This window comes from Sciurus vulgaris, assembly GCF_902686455.1.
Source record: "Sciurus vulgaris genome assembly, chromosome: 5".
NCBI lineage: Eukaryota > Metazoa > Chordata > Mammalia > Rodentia > Sciuridae > Sciurus > Sciurus vulgaris.
This window is the reverse complement of record NC_136465.1, coordinates 119,589,815-119,615,052: the sequence shown is the minus strand read 5'-3', so window position 1 is coordinate 119,615,052 and position 25,238 is coordinate 119,589,815. Positions and strand designations below refer to the sequence as shown.

At 39.5% G+C, this 25,238-nt stretch overlaps 1 protein-coding gene across 3 annotated transcripts; it reads left to right on the top strand.

Annotated features, from left to right (window-relative positions):
- The first annotated feature begins 8,273 nt into the window (after positions 1-8,273).
- Positions 8,274-25,120, top strand: NEMP1 (nuclear envelope integral membrane protein 1). 3 transcript variants are annotated; one of them, XM_079141162.1, is made up of 10 exons: positions 8,358-8,424; positions 15,134-15,187; positions 15,274-15,398; positions 16,381-16,597; positions 17,902-17,974; positions 19,023-19,116; positions 19,570-19,684; positions 21,017-21,242; positions 22,043-22,216; positions 22,934-25,120. In XM_079141162.1, exons 3-10 carry the CDS (start codon positions 15,297-15,299, stop codon positions 23,103-23,105), a joined length of 1,173 nt encoding a protein of 390 aa, XP_078997288.1. In that variant the 5' UTR covers positions 8,358-8,424; positions 15,134-15,187; positions 15,274-15,296; the 3' UTR covers positions 23,106-25,120. The 3 variants fall into 3 exon arrangements, with proteins under 3 accessions (XP_078997290.1, XP_078997288.1, XP_078997289.1); XM_079141164.1 differs by lacking the exon at positions 15,134-15,187 and having other exon boundaries at positions 8,274-8,424; XM_079141163.1 differs by lacking the exon at positions 8,358-8,424 and having other exon boundaries at positions 13,304-15,187.
- The last annotated feature ends 118 nt before the right edge of the window (positions 25,121-25,238 follow it).

Here is a 25,238-nt window from a genome sequence, read left to right as displayed (position 1 = left end):
CCACGTACCCACGTGAGCGCCCCGCCGGCTACATTCCTACTTCCCCCACCCTCTGCCCCTCCAAGCTGAGAGCGCTGTTTCACAACCACGCACAGGTACACAAAGACACAGAGAAGCGCACGTACGTGCACACTCGTCTAAACAACTACGCGAAAGCCCGCAGCCCACACTCCGGCCTCGCGGTGCTTGCTGTTCGTGTGAATGTTAGAAGAGTGAGTGGGGAAAAGTTGGCGAAGGCTTCGGGGTGCGCGGCTTCTCTCGTGCGTGCATCTGACTCCCAGAGAGTGGTACTTATGGCAAGTCTGTGAGCGCGGAGCTCTGCAGGAATCCCTTAGATATCCCAGCGCCCTTCTCCAGCCCCAAAAGGAGTTCTTAGGGTAGCTCTCCGAAACGCAGGCTTTCTTCACCTCTCTGCCTTGAGTCTTCGCGGGAGCTTGGGGAATAGGGATGGGCAGGTTATGCTAGAAGCCGCCAAATAGGCGCGCAGGTTTGGTTAGCGAAGGTCAGGCAGGGATTGGGGAGGGGTGGCACCCTATGTGCTTAGGATGGGGACCTCCTGCTTGACGGATAGGTGGCAAGCCTGGGATAAGGAGGACACCCCTTCACGCCTTGCCTATTGGAGGACCTCGCTGCAGAGTGTTGTGGGAGATCAAGAGGTTGGGAGCGTCCGACGTGATTACCAGTGGAAGAGCAAGAGGGAGGAGCTCCTTCAAGGAGCCTAGCCCCACTTCGCAACCCACCGCCCCTCCCCCCTTGCTTTCTCCTAGCCCCATCTGGTTCCCATTACACTCCCGCCCACGACTTGGAGGGCTGGTGGGGGGGCGGGCAAGTGGGGGTTTTAGGCCGCGGGGAAAGGAGTTAGGGGAAAGCTAGAGGACTGGCCACAGGCGAGGATCCCCTTAGTTGGAAACCTTAATCCCGCCCGCCCATTCCGCACTTCTGAGTGGCTGGGTCAGACAGGGCGTGGGTGGCGTGGGTCCTGGCTGGTTCTACATTCCGGCCTGGCCAGGGGACCTTTCTTTTTCTGGTGGGGGCAGGGAAGGAGGAGTGCGTTATTGGTTGGGAGAATTTCAGTATCTCAGATTCTTCCTTCCATCCTCTTAAACACCACACATAATTTGGGTGGTAGGAACCAGTAGGGACCCCCCCAACCCCATCCTGCAAGGAAGGAGCTCAGCTAGACGGCTCCCTCCTGGGGTACCCCCTCAACACCATCGGAGGAGTGTTGGTCTCCCTCCCCCACCCCCCACTCGGGTTATTTTGGAGTCCGGGCTGCCAGCCGCTGGCCCCGGGTTTCCACGTGCCCCCTCCCTCCCCCGCCCACGCTCCCAGTGACGCACATCCTCCGCCCACGCAGCCTCTGCTCCAGGCGCCCCCTCCCTCCCACCAGCCCCCCTGGGGCGGTGCTGAGTCCTGGGATCTGTTGGGCGACGCCCGTCGGTGGAGGGAGGCGGAGTAGGGCGTGAAGCAAGGAGGCGGCAACTTGCTGGGTGCTGGGCTCCTGCGTCCCGGCCCAGGAAAGAGGAGGAGGGAGGAGACGATTCTGAGGGCTGCACTCCCGGGTCCCGGGGCGGATGCTTGGCCGGAGAGGAAGGAGGGGCGTAAAATCCCGCAGAAGGGGCTTGTTCACTCCTCTAAAGGCAGTCAGAAAGGGTCGGGGTGCTAACCTCTGTGTGGGAGAGTGAAACTACTGGGTATTTGTATCTCAAGAGTGTCATAAGGTTCAAATAGAAACTATGTGACAAACTGCAAATTGTAGAATGCTAAACAAATTTAAGACCCTGTTGTCTTAAATAAATAAGCTCAATACCCTGAGCGTATGTATTTTTGTTTCTTTATATCTACTTGTATATCTGTGTCTCTATCTAGGTTTGTATCGGGGCCCATCTATGTGTGAATTTAAAAATATATATATTTTAAAAATCATTGACTTGTCAGGCCCCGCCAGAGGCCCAGAGCGCCCCCGCAGCCCGCGCCGGAGCTGCTGAGATGTCTGTTCTTCGCTTCCCTCCCACTCCTACCACCCCCACCTCCCCTCCTACTCCCTTCCGTTGAGAACAAGGAATTTCCAGCCTTTAGCAAAGGGAGAGAGAGGTGGAAGAGACTAAGACCAGGGGAAACTAGAAAAACATAAAGATAAGTGTGTGTGTGTGTTTGGGGGGGGGGGGGGACAAAAAGGGAGTGAGAACAAAAAACAAAAATTTTCATTTCTTTTTCCGCACGGGCCCCATTCTCCTTAGTGTCCCACTTTTTTTTTCAGGACCACATGGGTACCTGACTCACCTGCTCTCCCCTCCCCCATCAGTGTTTTCAAAGGCTTACAAAGCAGATCAACTGATCTCATTTAATCAGAGCTTAATATTACCTTTATTGTTTACACCGTTCTCTTTCAGGAAAGGAGACAGTAGCCTTGGTCCTAGTTCTCCAGGAAAAGGGGAGAAAGATTGTGAAGAAATGGGAGAAAGTGGGTGGATGAGGAGTGAGATACTGCAAACCAGTCACTGCGAACCAGAAGGATTGTTGTTCCCAGGCACGTGTAGATTTTCATCTAGCAGATTGCACCGCTCACTCCTCCTCCCCACTTTTTACAGTTCCAAATGCTTGGAGACTCACTCACTGGCTCAAACTCACCTTCCTGGACCCTCTCCTTTCTGGACCACCTCCAGGCCTCCCGGCAAAATTAATTCCTCCCACCTCTCCAAGGAGGTCTTTATACACCATTTCAATTTAGTTGCTTGTTTCACCCTCAACTCAGGACCTCTTCCGAGTAGGCCTGATCTCTGGTCAGCTCTCTAAAATGAATGAATTGACAATGCTATTTACAGGCCTGAGCAACTACGAAAAGGGCAGTTAACACAAAACTTACAGCAAAAGGGGCTGAGCCTGGACAAAGTTGTTTTAAGTGAAGTGGAGACATTTGTTTCATTTCTCTCCTCCTTTTAGTTTCGAGTGAGTCCCACAAGTCTGGCTCATTGGCATTCTTAAATGTCCACTACTCTGGTAAATTAATTCACACCCTGGTACTATACATAGAAGGCTGAAATCCTTACTGGTAATAGAAAAAATGAATATAAAGTAATGATTCTCCTTTTCTTTTTCTCTAATATCTTCAGAATTTATGATCTATGAAGTGTTGTCATTCAATTTAATGCCTCCCCCGCCCCCCCCCCCCCCCCCCCCCCCCCCCCCCGCTGGGGATCAAACCTAGGACCTTAGGTTTGCTAAATTGCTAAGGCTGGTCTTGAACTTGTGATCCTCCTCCCTCAACCTCCTCAGTAGCTGGAATTATAAGGGCGTACCTGTGCTCACTACTCAGTTCTTTTTCAAGGAATGCTTCGCCTCTTAAAGACTAATGTTCCTAACTTCTGTCTATATAGAACTCAGACTAGTAGCAGAGATAGTCATACAAATTATTACAAAATGCAATAATAGGGGTACAAACTATGATAGAAGTATTGAGGCAAGTGATCTGTTCTGCCTATTGTGAGGGGCTGGTTTAGACAGACATCAGAGAGAGATGATGAAGAGATTTCTGGGAAGAAAGAAAGTCAAATCAGACCAGAATGTGTGCTTGCATGGAGAACTGTATGTTTGGAAAACTAGGCAGTATTGTTTATTATTGCTGGGTAATGGGTGGGGATGGTTAGAAATAAGTCCTGGGAGGTGTACAAGCCTTTGTATTAAGGATGTAAACCAATATATCTCAAACTGTGGTTAAGGACTGGGCCAATCTTTAAAAAAATTTTCCAACCTATTATTGCCCACTAATTTTATAAAATACACCAAAAGTGATTAGAAAAATGAAAAAAATCCCATTTTAAAAATTAGAGTCCATAAAAATAAAGTTTCTCCCTCAAATTGCTATTAAACTTTCTAAATATACTTAATTTCTAAAATTGTTTCATTGCAGATTAAAATGTCAAACAGTATCAAGCTTTGATTAACACTGTTGTAGTATTTTTATATCTGTGTTTTGGGTTTCATCCTATGGAGATAATGTGGAACCATAAAGACTGTATCTTGAGAATGACAAGGTCAGATCTGCATTTAGGAGCAAAGTAAAGGAAGGATTTATAACTGCAAAAACAGCAGGGAGGCTGGATGAAGGAAACCAAAGGGTCTTGTCATTTGAAGATCCTCCCAGTGAGAAATGACAAGGTGCTGGGTGGAGCTGGCATGGGATAGAGAGGAAAGGACAGTTCTAAAAGATAGAAAATAAAAGTAGTAGGATTTGGTGATGGCTGAATTGTTTTCATTGAATATTCACAGTCTGCAATCTTTTATTCACAATAATTAAATTTTGAAATTAGGAAAACCAAAAGTATTTTTCATAACTTATTTGACATTAAAATCTATTCTGGAAGCTGGGATGTAGCTCAGTGATAGAGCACTTGCTAAGTGCCAGGCCCTGGGTTTATTCCTCATCACTGAAAACAACAACAAAGCCTTCATCCTGACCTGATCTGGGCTCATTTATGGCAGAGAACTTGACCTAAACTTACATGAGGCTATTTATAGTTTTCATTTATACCTCTTTCGTTTATCTTAGCATCACTATTCATAAGTCATTGCAGAAATATTAATTTGTTTGGTTACCAGGTGCTGTCCTAGATACCATTAGGATTGTCCCCTGGTCTAGTGCATATGTGCCATTTTATTTTTCTAAAATCCAAAAGGTTCTGAAACACATTTACATCCAGATTTCCCACCCTATTTACTCATTAGCTTAGCCTAAGTTTTTTTGATCGTTTGCATAAATCAGATCCACCTGCAGATAATGAATATTCATTAAAGTGTGTGCTACATAGACTTTGAAAGTGAATCTCAAAGTGCTTTGAGCAGTATCCTCATTATTAAAATAAGGCAAAAATTTTCTTAAATTACTACTTTTCTTTTGGTGCTGGGAATGAAGTGCTTTACCACTGAGTGACACCCTCAACCCTTTTTATTTTATTTGTTTTAATTCTGAGATGGAGGTGTGCATATGTGGGGGCCTCCCTAAGTTGCTGAAAGTGGCCTTGAACCTGAGATCCTCTTTTCTCAGCCCCTGGAGTTGCATTGAATTACTATATTGAACTGACAGCAATCATTTGGGTGATAAGGTGTAATATGTTTGTGGATCACTAATCTCATTACTGTATACCTCATTTACACATTTTAATAATCAGTAGTTAGTGATCTTCTGGAATTAGTTTCCAAACCTGAAATTAGTTTGCCTTTAGTCAAAACTAAAAAGCAAGCTCTGAATAGTGAGAATGGAGTGTGGAAGAAAAGATGTGTGTGTGTGTTTATATAAGTGTATGTATATTATATATTTGTACATAATGGCATTTTGAAATATTTATAAAATATATATACATGTATATTACTAGACTTTAACAACAGTATTATACTTACAGAAACATTGAAGAGTGCAGAGTTCCCATACACCCCAGTTTACCCTATTACTATTTAACATTAGTATGGTACATTTTCCACCATTAATGAAACATCATTCATATATTATTATTATTATTATTATTATTATTATTATTATTATGTGTCTGCTACTGGGGATTGAACCCAGGGGCACTGTAACACTAAGCTACTTACCCAGTTTTTTTTTTTTTTTTTTTTTAATTTTTTGATACTGGAGATTGAACCCATGGGAACTCTAGCATTGAGTTACATCCCCAGCCCATTTTATTTTTTTAATTTTGAGATGGGATCTTGCTAAGTTGCCCAGACTGGCCTTGAACTTGCAATTCTACTGCCTCAGTCTTCTGAGTAGCTGGGATTACAGGTGAACATCATAGTCAGTTATTCATACATTATTATTATTATTAATTTTTTTTTTTTTTTTTTTTTGGTGGTGCTGGGGATTTGAACCCAGGGCCTTGTGCTTGCGAGGCGAGTACTCTATCAACTGAGCTATATCCCTAGCCCCCATACATTATTATTAACTGAAGTTTGTAGTTTGTTCATATTTCCTTAATTTTATTTTTGCTTTCTTTTTTCTGTTCCAAAATTTCACCCACAATACCACATTACTTTTAATTCTGATTCTCTTTAGGCTCCTCTTGTCTAGGACAGTTTCTCAGACTCCCTGTTTTTGATGATCTTGATAGTTTTGAGGAGCATTTTTGGAGACTGTCCTTCTGGAATTTGTGCAATATTTTTCTTATGATTAAGACTGGTGTTACTAGTTTCTGTTATTTTTTTGATGCTGGGGATTGAACCCAGGGCCTCATACAATCTAATACTGAGTGACATCCCTAGCCCTTATTACATTCTTTTTTTTTTTTTTTTTTTTTTGTTCTGGGGATTGAACTCGGGGGCACTCGACCCCTGAGCCACATCCCCAGCTCTATTTTGTATTTTATTTAGGGACAGGGTCTCACTGAATTGCTTAGTGCCTAGCTTTTGCTGAGGCTGGCCTTGAACTTGCAATCCTCCTGCCTCAGCCTCCTGAACTGCTGGACTTACAAGTGTAAGTCCAGCACTTACACTTGTTATGTAACTGCACCCAGCTTGTTATGGGTTTTGAGGAGGACTACCACAGAAGTAAAATACCATTTTCATCAGATGATGGCAAGGGTACTTATAATTTCAGTATGATTTATTGTTGTTGATAGTGACCTCTCTAGGTCAGCCAATGAATGTTTCTATGAGACATAGGATGAACATTGCAGTATGGTTGGCCTAGACTTTTTATGAGGGTGTAATTTCTCTTCTTGTCTATAGCTCAGCCCACTTGGACTTTTTAAAGCATCCTCATTTTGATGGACTGGGATGTAGCTTAGTGGCAAAGTGCTTTCCTTGTATACCCAAACCCTGGGTTCAGTCCCCATTTCAAAAAAGAAAAGACAAAACAAAACGAAACAAAATTCCTTGTTTTGAAAGCTTGACTCTTCTTCAGAAGTTACCCCTGCTCCTTTGTATCTAGTTTTACTACCCAGACATCAGATCCTATGGGGGGAAAAAAAAAAAGAAAATGCCTCAATTTCTACTACTAGTGTTACACTCTGGCACGTCCTCAAGGGATTGTCATTTAATGGTAAGCAACTTGATGCATAGGAAGAACTGAGCCCTCCCCACACCCATTTTAAATTTTTTTTCCATATTTTTTCCATTGGTGCATTGTAGTTGTTAAGAACTGAGGTTTCGGCGTCGGAAGGATTTGGGTTGGAATCACACCCCAGATGAACTAACTAGGCAATCTTGGGTAGATTCCTTTGCCTGGCTTGTCTTGGGCTGCTGCTGGTTTTTTTTTTGTTGTTGTTGTTGTTTTGTTTTTTTTTCCCCTTCCTCCACCCCCTCCTCCCCCTCCTTCCCCCCCCCCCCACTCCTCCTCCTGTGAATTGTAGTTGTGTATTATGATGGGATTTCTTGTTACATATTTGCAAAACCACTGGTAACAGGAAAGAAACCTTTTCTCAATTCTTGAATTCGTTTTACTTTCAAAATAAAAATCCCTATGACATTTTTGGTGTTGGTTTGTTTTTGTGGTATATACTAATATACTTGCATATACTAATATGGCATTCCACCACTGAACTACATCCTCAGACATATGACCACACTTTTAAACTAACATTTATGCCTATAAAACCCTGTCAATATTTTTGTGACTTGTTTTACATCATTTAGGACTTTGGAGGACCACACTTTGTCTATCGTTTTATTTAAAAACATCGTGAGGCTGGGGCTGTAGTTCGGTGGCAGAGCGCTTGCCTCGCACGTGTGAGGCACTGAGTGCGAACCTCAGCACCACATAAAAATAAATAAAATCAAGATATTGTGTCCATCTACAAGTTAAAAAAAAGTAAGACTATTCATAAAGAATATTGATCTTAATTACAGGCTTTATATAACAAAAAGTTCGTGGTAAGAAAAGAAGAAAAAGAAGAAGAAAAAGAAATGGAAGGAATTTGGGACAGTTTCGATGGAAATACCAAGTTTTGTACAGGAGGCCTCGCCTATTCTGGCTTTCTATTGGCTGAACTTACCATCAATTGTACTTGTAAATAAACTAGGGAACGGAAGCATGTTGTTAAGGGGAGGGATCTTCCTGTTGCCATTGCTAAGATGAGGCGAGAACCCGTTTTCTAATAGGCTGAAAGCTGCTTCTCCCGCCCTCTTACGTCAGTTGCTAAGCGGTGGGACTCCTAGGGTCTTGGGAGGAATGAGCGCTCAAAGCCCCGCCCTCCAAGTTAGGTGATAGGAGAGGGCCTTGTAGCTAATTGGCTGTTGTGTCTGCCTGTTAAGGGCTAATAGCTGGGGAGAGGCAAGAGAGGAGGAGGCGGCTTAAGGCAACCATGGCGGGAGGAATCAAAGTAGCGGTGTCGCCGGCAGTTGGTCCCGGGTTCTGGGATTGGGGGGCCGGGGTTGGTGGGGCAGTGCGGCTGTTCTTGGTCCTTTCCGGCTGCTTGGTCTGCGGCTCAGGTACCACCCGGGCAGCAGCTGCTTAGTGGGTGGGGGCGGAAGGGTTTATTTTTGGAAAAGTGGGGTTTGCCCTGAGGGCGTGGGCCGTTACTCTGCCGAGGGGCGGCGACTCTGTGGAAGAGCGCGGGGTGCTGAGGAAGCAGCTTCGGGACTGATGGGTTAGGGCTCTTGGGAGGTCTTGGAGAGTGTGGAGGATCCTGGAGCCTTTTGACGAACACAGGAGAAAGAGGCCTGCGCTGAGTGAGAAGCGGCCGTGGGGACTGTGCCACGCTGCTGGGGTCTCCTCGTGATTCTAGGTTAAAAGGAATAAGATTCCGGCACCTTTCGGGTCGGGGGAGCTACCTCGGGAAAGGGAGGATCCCATTCATTTAGCCAACTAGCAAACACCGCCCCAGCCTAAGCTGTCAGGACCCGGAGCACGGGCAGTTGAATAGGTCCTTTAGAGTTTACTGAAATGCATTGCTCTTTAACTTATGCTCTCTTTAAGACCCTGTCCCCCAACTGCCCTATTTAACAGACCTGAGGTCATTATACTTCAGTTCCCAAAAAAGATATGAGTGCCATTTAACATCGATAGATTTCTTTTTGGAAATTTACGTATTCTTTCAAACACATGTATTTGGTACATGCTAGCCGAACTGCCAGTTTGGGACTGGGAAGGAAGCTATCCCTTTTTCACTGGAATCCAGAAAACTTTAAGTGTGTTTTATAGAAACCTCCTTTTACCCTTGTTAAATTCATCGTAGAAAAATAAGTGAGGTTTCCAAGCTTCCACTTGAGGGAGTGGAAATGGAGAATAAAAATAATTTTATCTTGTAAATCCACGTTATGTGTTCTCGCTTTTCCCTTTTGCTTCGTGTCTATCTCCTGCTGTCACTTAGGATTTAGGTGTCATATCAGCATTCATAGATCTAGTTCCAAAGAGCAGCATCCTTCTGCAAAGTTTAACACCTAGGGAGAGGGGAATATCCAGGGATGTCCTTTTACAGAGGCAAGGCCTAAGTGACATTTGAAGACTATCATCTGATTGAAATTCTAAAATGGGATTGTGGGCTGTGGAAATGAAATGAGAAAATATTAAGCAGTCAAACAGAAGTTCCTTTCTCTTTGAAGTTTCTTTTTCCGAGGTGCTGGCAGTTGAACCCTGAAGTTTTGTTGAGAGGAACAGGGACTTCTGGGCTTGGAGAAGAATAAACTTGGGGATGATATTTGTTCTCTACAGCCTAATAAATTATGTGGGTGGCAGCTACAAACAGCAATCATATAATAGAGAATTTTCTAAAATTCAGGTACCCATAGATAGAATGGAATACTATTTCAAAAGGTAGCTAGTAGTGCTGCTGTGGCGCATACGAGTAATCCCAGCTACTAGGAGACTAAGGCAGGAGGATAGCAAGTTCAAGTCCAGCCTGGGCAATTTAGCAAATCCCTCTCAAAATAAAAAGACCTGGGGATATATCTTAGTGGTAGAATGCCCTGCTGCTCCCGCCTCCCCAAAAAAGAGCTAGTTCCTTATCACTGGTTGTTTTTGAAATTATTTGATTATAAAGGTAATACATATTTGTTGTAACTATTTGGCAAGTACAATTAAGCATAAAGAAGTAATCAAAACCCTCACTTCATTCCATTTAGAGGTAATCCATTTTATCACATTCTCTTCAGATTTTTTTCAAATGATTTTATTTTTAAAATTTTGCAGTACTGGGATTGAACCCAGGCCTTGTGCAGGCTAGCCAAGCACCTTATTACCTACCCTGCTACCTGGTGCTACTACCTACCTTTTAAAATTGTACTCCCATTCTCTTTGGGTACTTGAACTCATCCCCTAACTATTAATTTTTGAATAGCAACTTTATAGGTAATACAGTTGGCAATTTATTGTTCACTAAATTCTGAGAGGTTCAGATGTTTTCCTGAATGTTTAATTCATTCTGCTTTTTTATTTCTGCTAATTTTTATTTTTACCATTTTGCAGTCCTTGGGATTTCACCCAGGGCCTCATATATGCTAGACAAGTAGTCCTCCACTGAATTATACCCTTGACCTTAATTTATTCTGCTTTTTAATTTGCTGGCTAACTCACTTTGAGGAGTGAAAAGAAAAGTGATGTATGTTATTTTGCTATGGGCAACACAAGGTACTAACAGGAGCATTTTGACAACTTTGTCTATATTTAAGGTCATTTGGTTCAGTTGATATTTCTAAAAAGATAATCTGTATCTGGAGTCCTGATTGTTTCTGCAGATTATTCCCTAAGGCTGAATTGGCATATTGTCCCCCTCAAATCATTTCAAAGGATGTGGTTGGCCAAGGTGCTGATTTCTGTTGGCGGTTACTATTGAAGAGTTTTATTTATTTATTCATTTTTTTCCCCTCAAATGGTGTGGAACTCAGGAAAAGAAAAAAACTAGATCTTAAAAGATTATTTCTGGTAGCGAGTCTTATAGGACAGTTTTACTTTAGGAGTGTGGCTTTGGAAAACTTTAAAGTTAACTTTTTTTTTTTTTTTTTACAAGTGTCTAGATGATATATCCATTTATTTCGATTGAAAAACCTGAAGGAAGAGAAAATTCATGGAAAAATCAAGGATTACATTTGGCTTATATATTTTTTCTTTTCTTTATACTTTTATTTTTTTATGTTTAATATATATGAAATATATCTCCTTTGCCTTTCTATTACATTCCCATTTTTTTAAAATTAAGTTAACTTTTAAAACAATGATGGACACAGTGGCCAACGCCTGTAATCCCAGTGGCTCAGGAGGCTGGGGCAGGAGGATCTCGAGTTCAAAGCCAGCATCAGCAACTTGGAGAGACCGTAAGCAACTCAGGGAGACCCTGTCTCTAAGTAAAATATAAAAAAAAGGACTGAGGATGTGGCTCAGTGGTTAAGTGCCCCCGATGCAATCCCTAGAACCAAAACAAACAAAAACTATGAGGGTTTTTCCTGATATTGTTTTACAAATGTCCTGTGCTACTGAGGCATTATTTGTATCTAACTACCCTCTTGAAAGTAATAATAGACTTAGAAAGGTGTTATGTCATATTACTTAGTGTTGTGGGAGAGAAGGAGTTAATTTTTTTTTTTTTTTTTTGGACAGGTGCATGTTTTTGCTTGGGAATTTGTAAATAGACTGCATATTATTTTAACAAAGTGATAGATTCTTGTTTAATTTCCTAGTGTCCGTGTTTAACTTCCCAGAGTTTTTGCAGGCCTCAACACATTTGTAAATACAGTATGTTTGAAGTTTTATGTAACCATACTCTTCACTCTTAATAATAAAATAAACTTGATCCATATTTGTGAGGGTATTCTTTTAGTTTATTTCTGGGCTTGTGAGGGGAGGTAAATGTCAACAGGACTTTGAAAAGGTTTCATTTTATAAAAGACTTGGAGGAAATCCAAGTTACTATTGTGTTAAACCCTAGTGAGATACTGATAGTTCATAAAAACAAATTTTTTTTACAAATTGAGATATAAATTCACATAAGATTCTCTCTTCAGTGGTTTTTAATGTTTTACAAGGTTATACCAACATCACCACTGTCTAATTACATAAAATTTTAGTCCCTCCAAACTGAAACCCCACATACTACCCATTCCCCTGTCCTTCCAGCCCCTGGCAACTACTAATCTATTTTCTGTCACTGTGGATTTGCCTCTTCTACACATATTGTATCAACAGAATTGTACAATAAGAGACTTTGGAAAGGGGTGGGCTCTGATTTCTCCTACACTTTAATGTAATGTTTTCCATATTCATCTATCTTTTCTTTTTGGTACTAGGAACTGAATCCAGGAGTGCTGAGCTACATTCCCAGTCCTTTTTAAAATTTTTTTAAACTTTGAGACAGGGTCTTTCTAAGTTGCTGAGTCTGGCCTTGAATTTACGATCCTCCTGCTTCGGCCTCCCAAGTCACTGGGATCATCGGCATGCCCAACAAATTCATCTGTCTGGTAGCATGTATCAGTACTTCATTTCTTTTTATGGATGAATAATATTCTATTGTATGGATGTACCCACATTTCACTTATCCATTTGTTGATGGACATTTGGGTTGTTTTGATAATGGTGCTGTGAACACTCATTCACATGTTTTTGTGTGAACATGTGTTTTCAGTTCTCTTGAGTACATAACTAGCAGTAGAATTCTATGGTAACTATGTTTAGCTTTTTGAGGAACTACCAAACTTTTTCAGTGAGACCACTATTTTACATAATCATTAGCAATATATGAAGGTTCCAATTTTCCATATCTTGTTATTGATCTCTTTTTTTATTATAACCATTCTGATGAGCGTGAAGTAGTATTTCACTGTGGTTTTTTTTTTTTTATTGTAAACAAATGGGATACATGTTGTTTCTTTGTTTGTACATGGAGTAAAGGCATTTGTGTAATCATAAATTTACATAGGGTAATGTTGTTTGATTCATTCTGTTATTTTTTCCCTTCCCCCCACCCCTCCCACCCCTCTTTTCCCTCTATACAGTCCTTCCTTCCTCCATTCTTGCCCCCCTCCCTAACCCTAACTCTAACACTAACCCCTCCCAACCCCATTATGTGTCATCATCCACTTATCAGCGAGATCATTTGTCCTTTGGTTTTTTGAGATTGGCTTATCTCACTTAGCATGATATTCTCCAGTTTCATCCATTTGCCTGCAAATGCCATAATTTTTCACTGTGATTTTGATTTGCATTTTTCTAATGACTGATGATGTTGAATCTTTTTATGTGTTTATTGGACATTTGTGTATTTTCTTTGGAGAAATGTGTTCGCATCCTTTGCTTATTTAAAAAAATTGGATTGTTGTAATTGTTATTTGTATAAATATTTTCTCCTTTTTTTTTTTTTTGGATGCTGGGGTTTGAACCCAGGGCCTTGTGCTTACAAGGCAAGCACTCTACCGACTGAGCTCTCTCCCTAGCCCCTTTTCTCCTTTTTTTGAGTTACTCTTTTCACCTTCTTGATTGTGTCCTTTGAAGCATAAATATTTTGTTGTTGTTGATTTTCTTTTTTTCTTTTTTGGTGGTGAGTGAAAAACAAAAGTTTTTGATTTTATAAAGTTAGTTTACATGTTTTTTTCTTTAGTTGCTTATAGTTTAGTGTTATATCTAGGAAACCATTGCTTAATCTGAGGTCATGGAGATTTATACTTATGTCTTCTTCTGAGTTTTGTAGTTTTTGTTAAAAGACTAAATGTAACCTCAAAATTGGTCTTAACTTCATCCTAAAACCATTTTGGGCCAGGCACAGTGGTGCACACCTGTAATCCCAGCAGCTCTGGAGGCTGAGGCAAGAGAATTGCAAGTTCAAGCCAGCCTCAGCAACTTAGCGACGCCCTAAGCAACTCAGTGAGACCCTATCTTTCAATAAAATACAAAAATGAACTGGGGATGTGACTCAGTGGTTGAATGCTCCTAATTCAATCCCCGTACCTAAAACAAAAAACAAAAAACTTCACCATCTTGGACTGGTAGACATCAGTGCCATTTTTTGTGTATATAATTTTGACTTTCTAAGGTTTGGGCAAGGTTTATTTTTACATTTTTATTTTTTTCAGCTTATTTGAATTTCCCCTCCATTATACTATACCAAGAACCAAAGTGATAACTAAATTTCTAGTGGTAGCATGTGATAAATTGGTATGCAAAACATAGAACTCTGGAAGTTACCCAGTTGGGGATATAGCTTAGTGATAGAGGCCTTTACTCCAGGTGTGAGGCTCTCGCTTCATTCTCCGGCACTGAAAAAAACAAAACAAAACAAAACAAAAAAAAAAAACTAAACATAAGTTTAAAAAGGGAATATGGACAAACTTGAGTGGGAAAATATAGGGAATTGGTTACTTCCCTCTCTGACCCTGTAGTGGGGATTAAACCCAGGGCCTTGCACATGCTAGGCAAGCTCTCTACCACTGAGCTATATCCTTAGCCCTTTTTAAGAATTTTTATTTTTGAGGCAGGGTCTCACTAAATTGCCCAAGTTGGCCTATGACTTGATATCCTCCTGCCTCAGCCTCCCAAGTAGCTGAAATTGCAGACGTGTGCCACCACACCTGGTCACTCTTAAGCCTTGAATTAGCTAAGGGTGAATACAAACTGAGGGGAAAATCTGTTTTGGTAAATCAGGAACTGCATATTGACTCCTCTGAAAACTTGAAATAGCTGGAATAAACAGCAACTTGCAATCTTTTAGTTTCCTCTTAAAGTAGTATTAAAAAAAAAAAACAACTTTAGTTTGTCCTACTCAGGAAGGGGATCTAAAAAATCAACAGATGGGGTTACTTTAGCTTACTTTAATTTTCCCATTACAGGAAAAGCAGGATAACATATGGTTAAGACTGCAATCAGACCTAGTTGTGACTCTCACCATTAGGCTATTTACTAGCTGTCTAACTATGGGCAAATTACTTAATCTTTCTTAAATGTCGGTTTCCTCATTTGTAAAATAGGCATGAAAATTTCTCTCATAGCACTGTTGAGAAAGTTAAATGAAACACTATGTTAATAAACACCTAATAGTAATTATTACTTATTCTGAGTTATTCTGACTGCTTATAATATTAAAATAGTAAAATTTGGGTTTGAGTGGTAGATTGTGTGCTTAGCATGCTCGAGGCCCTGGGTTTAATCCTGAGTGCACACAGGCATGAAAACAATAAAATTGTATAGAAATAAGACTGCCTTATTCTTTCATTCTAGTTTTTTCTTGTGTCTTGGTTTGGCTGATATTTCAGCCCCAAGTTTAAGAAAGTGGTAAGTTTAGTTCTTTTTATAAAATGAGTTGCAGTTATTAGGTTGTTCTGTTATACTTAATTTTTGTTTCCTTTCTTTGCATAAAGCTGGAATTGATGTAAATGTGATCATGCTTCAGGAATCCCAAGTTTATAATATGAATACCAGCCAACAATTCTGTTATAAAAATGTGCTTGTCCCAAAGTGGCATGATATATGGACACGGATACAGGTAATAATTTGGAAGCCCCTCAAAGGGGCATCTCAGCTCCTTTAAGAAGCTTACAGTACTATGACTTTGAGGTAAACTTCCTTTCTTCCTTCTTTTCCCAAAGAAACTGCTCCTTATCTTCCCTTCCTTCCTTTTGCAGTGTGCACACAAACACACCTCTGTCTTTTTAAAGGTCTTATGCCTTCTTTGGGCTGGAAACTCGCATGCCTGTCAGGATGTAAACTCTTGCCTTGCTGCCCCTGTTCTATTTTGATTCTACACAAGATGCATCATAAACCCCGGAGCTAAAGTTTCCCCTTGGTAGAATGACTTTGGTCTCATTTGTTTCATAACACTTTTATGTTACCTGGCAAGAAAGAGTATCTGGCTATAATAGTGATTGAACAAAATTAGTCCTTTTGGAAATGTTGCTGCTACTATAAGTATAGTTACTAATAAGGGTATTTGTTGTTCACCTCAAAAACCTATGAGTGGGCTTGTGGTTTTCGTTTTCTTTTTTTTTAATTCTCTTTTTTTTTATTGTCTCGTATAAAAATCATACTCCATCTGGGGTTACATTGTAATCAGCATTTACTTGTAATCAGTGATTTGTAGCAATGTGTTGAACTTCTCAGCCTGTCATTATGGGAAACATTTCCAGTTTTCTGGGGCTGTTTATGACTGGTAATTTTCTTAATATTCTAGATCATTTCTTTGTATGATCTCTTATAAATAGCTGTATTGATAACTCTTTCAGCGTGAGAGTCTTTCACCTCACTGTGTTCTGGCCCAATAGTAGATACAGATCACAGACATTCTAACAGCTCCCTCTCTGTGCCATGTGCAGTGTTATTTGCCCAACTGTTTTAGCTGTTGCATCTTTGTTTCTGGTAAGCCTTGTAGAAAACTGAACATTACTGATTAAGCTATTTTAAAAAATTCATTTGTGAAAATTTAAAAAACCTACTTCCTCCTTTCTCATCCTGATTTACTTGTGTTACAGATCCGGGTAAATAGTTCCACATTGGTCCGCGTCACCCAGGTGGACAATGAGGAGAAACTGAAGGAGCTAGAGCAGTTTAGTATCTGGAACTTTTTTTCCTCTTTTTTAAAAGAGAAATTGAATGACACCTATGTTAACGTGGGTCTATACAGCACAAAAACCTGCCTCAAAGTTGAAATTATAGAGGACACCGAGTACAATGTCATTGTGACCCGGAGTAAGTCTTACCTCTGTTTTCCTGATGGATTCTAGAGTGAGAAGGGACTGAGTTCTGGAGGGTATAATTAGTGAGACAGACAAGTCAGCCCAAGATGGTTCCCTTTTGGTTCTGATTATAACTCTGAGTATACCATAGTTCCAAACAGTTCACGGAGACTCCACCCCACATCACACTCTTCAGACTTAGATTCAAGACTCTACTTCAGGCCATTCTGAGTACCTCCTTCCTAGAACTGTGAAGTCTTACATTTCTAATACTGCCAGTGGCCCTGAGCTGATATGCATAGTACTCTTATAGTAAGTCAGTTATGTTTATGCCTTGTAGACACTTCTGGACAAAGGTAGCTGTCCTGTATTTGAAGACTAATGGTTAAATAATAAAAACCAAAGAAAGGTAAAATTAATTATTAGTAATTCACAATTAAAGAGTATTTGTGGAACCATAAGTAAAGATAAAGACCATTGCAGTTTAAGGCTTATTCAGTGGAGCTGGGAGAAGTTTTTTCTTCTTTGAAGATACCCGAGAATGTTTTAGAGGTGATATTCTGTTGAATTCTTTCTGACTTGGTTTTTCCTTGGTTATTACCTAGGGTCCTGGGATATTGTGAGTAGTAGATATGTTTTTAGTTTTTTACTGCAAAAATAGATTAGGCCCTTCCAATGTCCTAGAGTTCTATAGTTATATAGCTGTTTTTTGGTGTTCCCTCTTGCTCTGTTTTGTGAACCTCTCCTAGACTCAGCTCTTGAATGTAAAAGCCGTAGGAGTCTCTGGTATGCCACTAAGGGACCTTTACTTGGGTCCTCTAGTCTTGGGTGAGATGTGTTTGGCCGGTAGACTTTTCCAGCACAGTGCTATGTAGCAAAGGAAAGTATGAGGTTGGGCAAGAAAAGCAGCTAGAGAGCAACACGAGGCTCTGACCCAGCGTTCTTGGCAAATCTGCTGACTTCAGTGCTGTAACTTAAGGGTTGACAGTCAGAGTGGTAGAGACCTCTTGTGGGCAATTGCTTGAAGTGCTGATGGCACTGTGTCTGGTCCAAAGTGAAGCTCAGCTTCTTTTAACCTTAGTGTAGTTAGCCAAAATAAAAGTAAGATCATTAGGAAAGTAGATTAAACAGAAACCTAATTATACTCTCTCTTTGGAAGAGTGCTCAGGTGTTGTGTGGAATTTATAATGCTGTTTAGTGTGGGCTATTTGTATTTATTTTATTCTATCTGACCAATAATGCTAAAACTGCCTTTTATTCTATAATGCCTTAAACTGTTTGGCTACCCTTTTAAAAAAAAATATTTATTTATTTCAGGATTTGACCCCAAACTCTTCCTCATTTTCCTCCTTGGACTTACGTTATTTTTTTGTGGAGACTTACTGAGCAGGTAGGTTTGAAGGCTAGCGTATAGCTTGAAAAGGCCTGACTTATCATAACCATAAGGACTGCCATCCTGTCTTCAGGATCTCTATGTCATAGATGTTGCCTGTATGTATATTTTTAAAATAACGTGTTCTGATTCGAATAGCAGTGTTAATAATTAAATTCTCTCATTGGGTAGACCCATTTTTGGGCTAATAGGAGTTAGCCAGTTACTGCAAAGGTGACCATCATCACCCTTTTCATTGTTAGAAGTGATACTTCTAGGTCTCATATTTACAGGGTCATATGTTGATATGTTTCATACTGTTTATGTGAAGGAGATAAACATCAACTACTGTTCATTGCTTTTCTTTTTTACCTACTAAGAGAGGTGAAACTGTCATGTACAGATGCAAAGAAAACAGATAACTAAGCAAACATTGAATGAAGGTAGAATCAGCATTATGTATGTATGAAGTAAAAAGTATTTGTGGAATAGTGAATGAAAGATTAAAAATTGAAATTTGAAGTTGGACTGAAGTGGGGTTGGTAGGAATTTTTCTTTTATTTTGGGGATCCTAAAATAAACTCACAGTGAGTGGGGAGTAACTGGAAGAAAGAACCTGGAATAGAAGTAGGACTTCTCTGTTTTAGGCCCCATGAAAAATTAGTTTATTCTTCTGGATAGTCAGTTTGGTTTCAGTTTTCAGTGTTTACTTGGGCAGTATTCTTGTTCCTTCCTTCTCCCCAGAGAAGCTGTGCAGTTCCTCAGAAGAGTGATTCTTAATAAGAATTGGGTTGGGAGAGAGATTGGGGATATGAGTGGAAGATTAAGCAGAGTTTTATTGTTGGGATATATTTGAGAGGACCTCATTTATACTAATCTTTATAATCTCCCAGCAACTATATTTTATCAGTTTTTACAGTTCTGTGACCTCAAGTTTTGGGCAAATACCTACTCTAATCTTGTACCCTTAAAAAATCCTTTGGCTGGTTAGTTGTCCTGGCTTCAATAATGCCAGGTACAGAATATATACCTACAGTCAGTCATGAAGTAAATTTTCTCTCTGCAGGAGTCAAGTTTTCTATTATTCCACGGGAATGAGTGTGGGAATTGTAGCTTCTCTACTAATCATCATTTTTATACTATCCAAATTCATGCCCAGGGTAAGTAGCAGAATCTTTATATGCAGTTATGTGGAACTCAGCTGAAGAACTGTTTTCTTGAGTAATCTTAGAACATTGAAAGTTTGCATTGATGACAGAGTGAATGCCCTACTCTTTCCTCGATTCTGAAAGGCACTTTCCTTGATGAAACTTGGAGCCTAATTATGTATAAAACTCTCTTTATTTAAAATCCTGGGCTCAGTGGGAGAGTAAAGTCACTTTTCTGTTTTCTAATTACATAGTCAGGCTTTTAGGTTATTTAGCATATCATCTTCCTGGTGTTCCTTGCAGACTGTACCTTTTAGATATAAAGGACATCTTTTTAAGAGATGTGTTTTTGTGCATTTTGAGTAGGTTGAATTTTAAGAAAAAAAATCATAATTCCATTTTGTTTCTTTTATGTATGGAAAGTCTGTTGTAACTTTTTGCTTTCACTTTTACTCTCTGTCTTAGAAAAGTCCCATTTACGTCATCCTGGTGGGAGGCTGGTCCTTTTCTCTGTACCTCATTCAGCTAGTTTTTAAGAATTTACAAGAGATCTGGAGGTGTTACTGGCAGTATCTTTTAAGTAAGTGTTGTTGGTTTTGCTTCTCTTTTTGCATATTTGTAGGCTGTTTTAGTTAATAGTTTATGTCATTTGATTAACTTTTAAAAATCATAATTTTCCACTATTTTAAGCATCTCTACCATTACTACCTTATTTTAAATTAAAATGCAGCCATTTAAAAATTTTTTTTTCTCATTTTAGATGAACACAATACCTTTATTTTATTTTATTCATTTTATGTGATGCTGAGGATCGAACCCAGTGCCTCACACGTGCAAGGCAAGTGCTCTACCACTGAGCCAAGATCCCAACCCCTAAAATGCAGCTATTAAGAAGACTTTAGTTTGTTGGTGTTTATAAACTCACTTCTCTTTACACAATATCTTTCTGACAAGCTATAAATTGACTTTGTTAATATAATTATATTTTAAGTACATGAGGACCTAACTCATTAAGTCCCAAGTTTTCAACACTGAATATTTCAATGAAATTGACACAAGTACATTAAAATAATTTAGAGCTCATATATCCTTTGCATATATTTTCATATATATGAAATATATTTAAAACACTTTTTCACCTATTTTCTCAAAAGAATAGAACTGTAAAAACTTAATATTTATTTCAAAAGTTACCATAAGTGGTATATTTCTTGCACAATTTAAGTTTTTTAGGTGTCTCTCATCTGGGATGATGGGACTTAAAAGGGTGAAGGAGTAAAAGACTTCAGGGACTGCTGATCGTGGTGGCCTATGCCTTGAGTCAGAGTGATTCAAGAAACTGAGGCAAGAGGATTGCAAGTTCAAGTCCAGCCTGAACAAGTTAGACCATGTCTCAAAGTAAAAAATAAAAGGACTGAACAAGTTAGACCATGTCTCAAAGTCAAAAATAAAAGGGCTAGAGATGTAGTTCAGTGATTGAATGCCCCTGGGTTCAATCCTCAGTACCCCTGTCGCCCCCCCCCCAAAAAAAAAAAGACTGCAGTGAATCTTGTCTATAAAATGAGAATTTTTTTTGTCATGCTGATAGAAACCCTCAATCTATCATTTGAGAAATTATCTGCATATTTTCATTTTTCAGTTTTTTAAAAGTAGACTCAGTAGCTTTACTGTTTCCTTTGAACCAAATAGTACAACAGAAAAAGGTTAGAAAATTAAAGATATATGTGTGTGTTCATATGTGTGGTGGGTGTATATTTATATTTTGTAATAATGAAAAATGAATAATTGAGTATAAATCACATCCAGTTTCTGCTTCAGTAGATTCTATATAGTGAATTTAGTACTGCTCCCATACATATTATTTTTATAGGTATAAATGAAAAAGAATTTCTTCTGATAACTCTTCTCATAGGCTACATCCTTGCAGTTGGATTCATGAGTTTTGCAGTATGTTACAAGTATGGGCCCTTGGAGAATGAACGAAGTATCAACCTGCTGACTTGGACCTTGCAGCTGATGGGCCTGGGTTTCATGTATTCCAGCATCCAGATACCTCACATTGCCCTTGCCGTTATCATCATTGCACTGTGTACTAAGAACCTGGAGTACCCTATTCAGTGGCTGTACATCACCTACAGGTGACTGAAAGGCAGTATAACTTTGTATTGACACAGTGCAGTGTGGGATATAGTTTGTAGCAAAAGGATCCAGAGGTGTTGCCCTGTGAGCCTCTTTGTTAATGAGAAGTTACTGTGTTATACTCTGCCATTGTTTCTTCCTGAGTCTATGTTTTTAGACTCTGTTAGGCTTTTAAAATGTTTATTCTAATCATTTTATATAAAAGCATCTAGTAAATTGTTATGTGTTCCTGTTACCACTAGGTGGAGCAAATTATATCACTTTTGTACCACAGGCCTCAGGTTACCTGGTTTCAGATTATTTCACACTGTTGATCAAATTGCTTTGGAAGTCTTAATCTTATTTTAAGATGTAATTCATAGATGTAATTCATGTTATCACTTTGCACAGTGAATATGGAATGGTCATGGATTCTGAGACTTTCAGTGGTTGTTCTACTGCAGATAATCAGTTATATCTTCAGTTGAGGAAAGAAGTTAATAGACCACAATCTTATAACATCATTTTCTTGCTGTTTTTCTATTTATTGGGAAATAAATACTTTGTTTATTATTTATTGGAAGATAAGTGAATTTATTCACATTAGTGAATAGTGTTGACTCCTCTGACTTTTCACTTGAAGTTTAATGTGTTAGGAGTCCATTATAACTAAAGATGTCTATGGAAGAAAAATGGGAGTGTTGACTCTTATTAATGTTCAGGTTGTCTGCTGTATGCTTGGTCTGCTGAAGGGCTCTAGAAGTAAGGATAAATATAGGTTACTGATTAATGATTCATGATATTATTTTGGTGAGCACAGAAAGATGTGTAAGGCAACAGAAAAGCCTGTCCCCCCTCGTCTCCTGACAGAAGAAGAATATCGTATCCAAGGAGAGGTAGAGACCCGAAGGGCTTTAGAGGAACTCCGAGAATTTTGTAACAGCCCAGACTGCTCTGCTTGGAAGACAGTTTCTCGAATCCAGTCTCCAAAAAGGTAAACTCTTACCCAGATAAGCCAAGTATCTATCAGGGTAATTGTGACCTTGAGTTCTAACAGAGATCATACTTCTAGATAGCTGTGTTGTATTTGTGGCCTTCGTTTACTGTTAACCTAAGGGTAGTCAAGAGAAAGGTACCTATATCAGTTGCCTGTTTCCTCTTTCCCCACTTTCCCCAAGGAACTACCTGCCCTACCTTTGATTATAGCACTGAGATGGGAAGATTCCATATTACATTTATCCTGTGAAGAAAGTTTTACATTGTTCTCTGGGTTGATTTTTCTTTTTCTTTTTCCTTTTCCTTTAGTTGGGAGCAATTGTACCAATGAATATGTGAAGCTTCGATTTGGAATCCTGACAGCATGAAGTTTATAGGGCCATAAACACAAATAACTGTGTAATACCCCTAATCATCTCCTATCAGGAATATGGTGACTCAAGGAACCTTGGCACTTCCATAACTAAAAAGGACAGGCTACTGCTTATTAAACAGGATAGGGTTGCTGGGGAGTTCGGCCTATGATCCCAGCCTTCCTTTTCTCTCTATTTCTTGCTTTACTCCATTTACCTGTCAGAGTAAAGACAGGGATATTGACTCGACTCATTATAATTTGAATTGTGAGCATATCAGAAGTTTCGATTTGTTTTTATTGAAAGACAACCAGAAAGGACAGAAGGCAGATTCCTAATGAGCATTACCTTCTCTTTTTCAGATTTGCTGACTTTGTAGAAGGTTCTTTCCATCTCACACCAAATGAAGTTTCCGTCCATGAACAGGAGTATGGATTAGGGAGCATTATTGCCCAGGATGAGGAAGCATCTTCTGAGGAGGAAGACTCAGGTTCTCAGCACCTCATTGCCATACAGAACAATTTCCTGACTTAAGTGTGGTGGTTGTTTATTTTCATGTAGACTGACTTGGTGCCTTAGTGGCACCAAGTGGCAAGTGCTGTGCATTTCTACCAGGCCTTTATAGCACATTGAAGGGTAGTGCACAAATTAAATGAGAGGCCTGAGTATATCTCTCTGGGAATGATCTTGGTGGTCTCTGTGGGTTCCCTAAGAAAGGAGAGTAGATAAAGTCAATGCTGTGGTAGTTTGCTTTCTACATGTTAAGCTATTAGCCCACTTTTCTGTTCCTAAAAAAACCCTGGATGGCTGGAGCCAGCATGGCATTCTAGCGCCTCTTTGAAAGTTGATTCAATCATGACATTTGTCACTGTGACTAGCCCTCTAAAATAAGAATTGTAAGTGTAGTAGGGCTTTTAGATCAGAGGCTGCATCTGCCAGAGATAAGTCTATAAGTCTGAGCATTCTTCACTTCTACTTTTATTTTAGTGACTTTAGAATAATCCTTGATTTAATTATTTTGAAAGGAAAATGGACTTTTGTCTGTCTTGTTTTTTAAACAAATGTATTTTTAAAAATGTATCAAACTCATGTTCCAGAACCAGCAGATGTCCCAGAGTGACAAGACTGATTGGCCCCCAGATATTTATTTATATGAATTATCCATTAAAGCCCTAGGAGCTGTTGTATTGAGCTTGGAATTAGTTTTCACACATGTGGTATTCTGAGTCCTACTTGCTTTTAGTAACATGCCTATAGGTTCTTCTCTAGGTAAGAGCTCTTGGACTTTTTATTTCATTCAACATTTAATTCCATTTAAAAATATATTTGCCTTTCCTCTTCCCTTTCCTCTTTGCACTCCTTTTCCCTTTCAGGAAGAGTCTATTGCATACAGTTATAGACTTTGTCTCATTTCTTACCTCATCTTCCCCTTGGCTTATAGCATTATTCTTGCTAGCCAGGAGAAGTGATGATGTTTACCCCATTTTTTTCTCTCATGGGTCACACATCGTTGATTTGCTATGGAACCAAGAAATTATCTCCTTTCCCTTTTTTTTCCTTTGTATACGCATTCTACCTATTCCTTTCAGTCTTTCCTTACTACCTGCCCTCTCCCAAATCTGGCTAATTTGTTGATTCAGGCTAGTTTGAACCATCTGTGAAGTTTCTTGATTTACTATTTGTAGCTATTTAAGTGCCATAATTTGCCTTGCCAGGAAATAGATCTCCAGGTTATCTTTATGCCTCTGATGCTCATTTAGCCATTAGGATAAGACTCATTTTCCCAAAATTTACCATACTTATTTGTAATTCCATTTCTCACCAGAGGTTCATCCTACCTTTTGTTATAGTGGCATTAATTACAGATTCCTTTGCCATTGGAAAGTACCCTTATGCCAGCAATGTCATTTATGAGGGAGCAAATTCCTAAGTGTCATTTGCTTGGTTCTTTGTGATCCTCAGCCTTGAACCTTGGAAAAAGCTGTAATTCCTTTAGCTAGGAAGATAGACACTCATGGCAGGTACACGACATTGAATTTCCTGGCATATCATGATCATGGAGAAGAAAGATGATCTTTTAAAAGCATTTATGATTTCCTCAGACCAGCCATTAGCATGTAGTTTTGAAAGGCCCAAGGCTCCATTGCTAACTTCTAAAATGTCAGCTCTAAGACTCGCCTCCAGGTGGCCAGTTGATTATTTCCATTAGTGTTCTCTGGAGCCTTAAACTGTCCTAAAGTGACAACTACCTCAGTTGGCAAAGAGATAAATAATAGAAAGTGAAAAGTGAGCAGTATTTGGGCAGATATGGGTTAAAAATCACAGAGTACAAGGAACTTTATATTGGGAAACTTTTATGCCTTCGTGAATTATGTACCTGGTAAAATTTTATTCCTCTACAAAGAACTACTAAAACCTCCAAGGGGCTAGAGATGTAGCTCAATGGAAGAGCACTTGCCTAGCATGTATGAAGCCCTGGGTTCAATCCCTAACACCAAACACACACACACACACACACACACACACACACACACACACACACACACACACGTAAAAACAAAAAACCTCTGAACTGTTCTATTTTTTGACCTTATTTTTAAAAAAAATTTTTTTAGTTGTCAATGGACCTTTATTTTACTTATTTATATGCGATGCTAAGAATCCAGT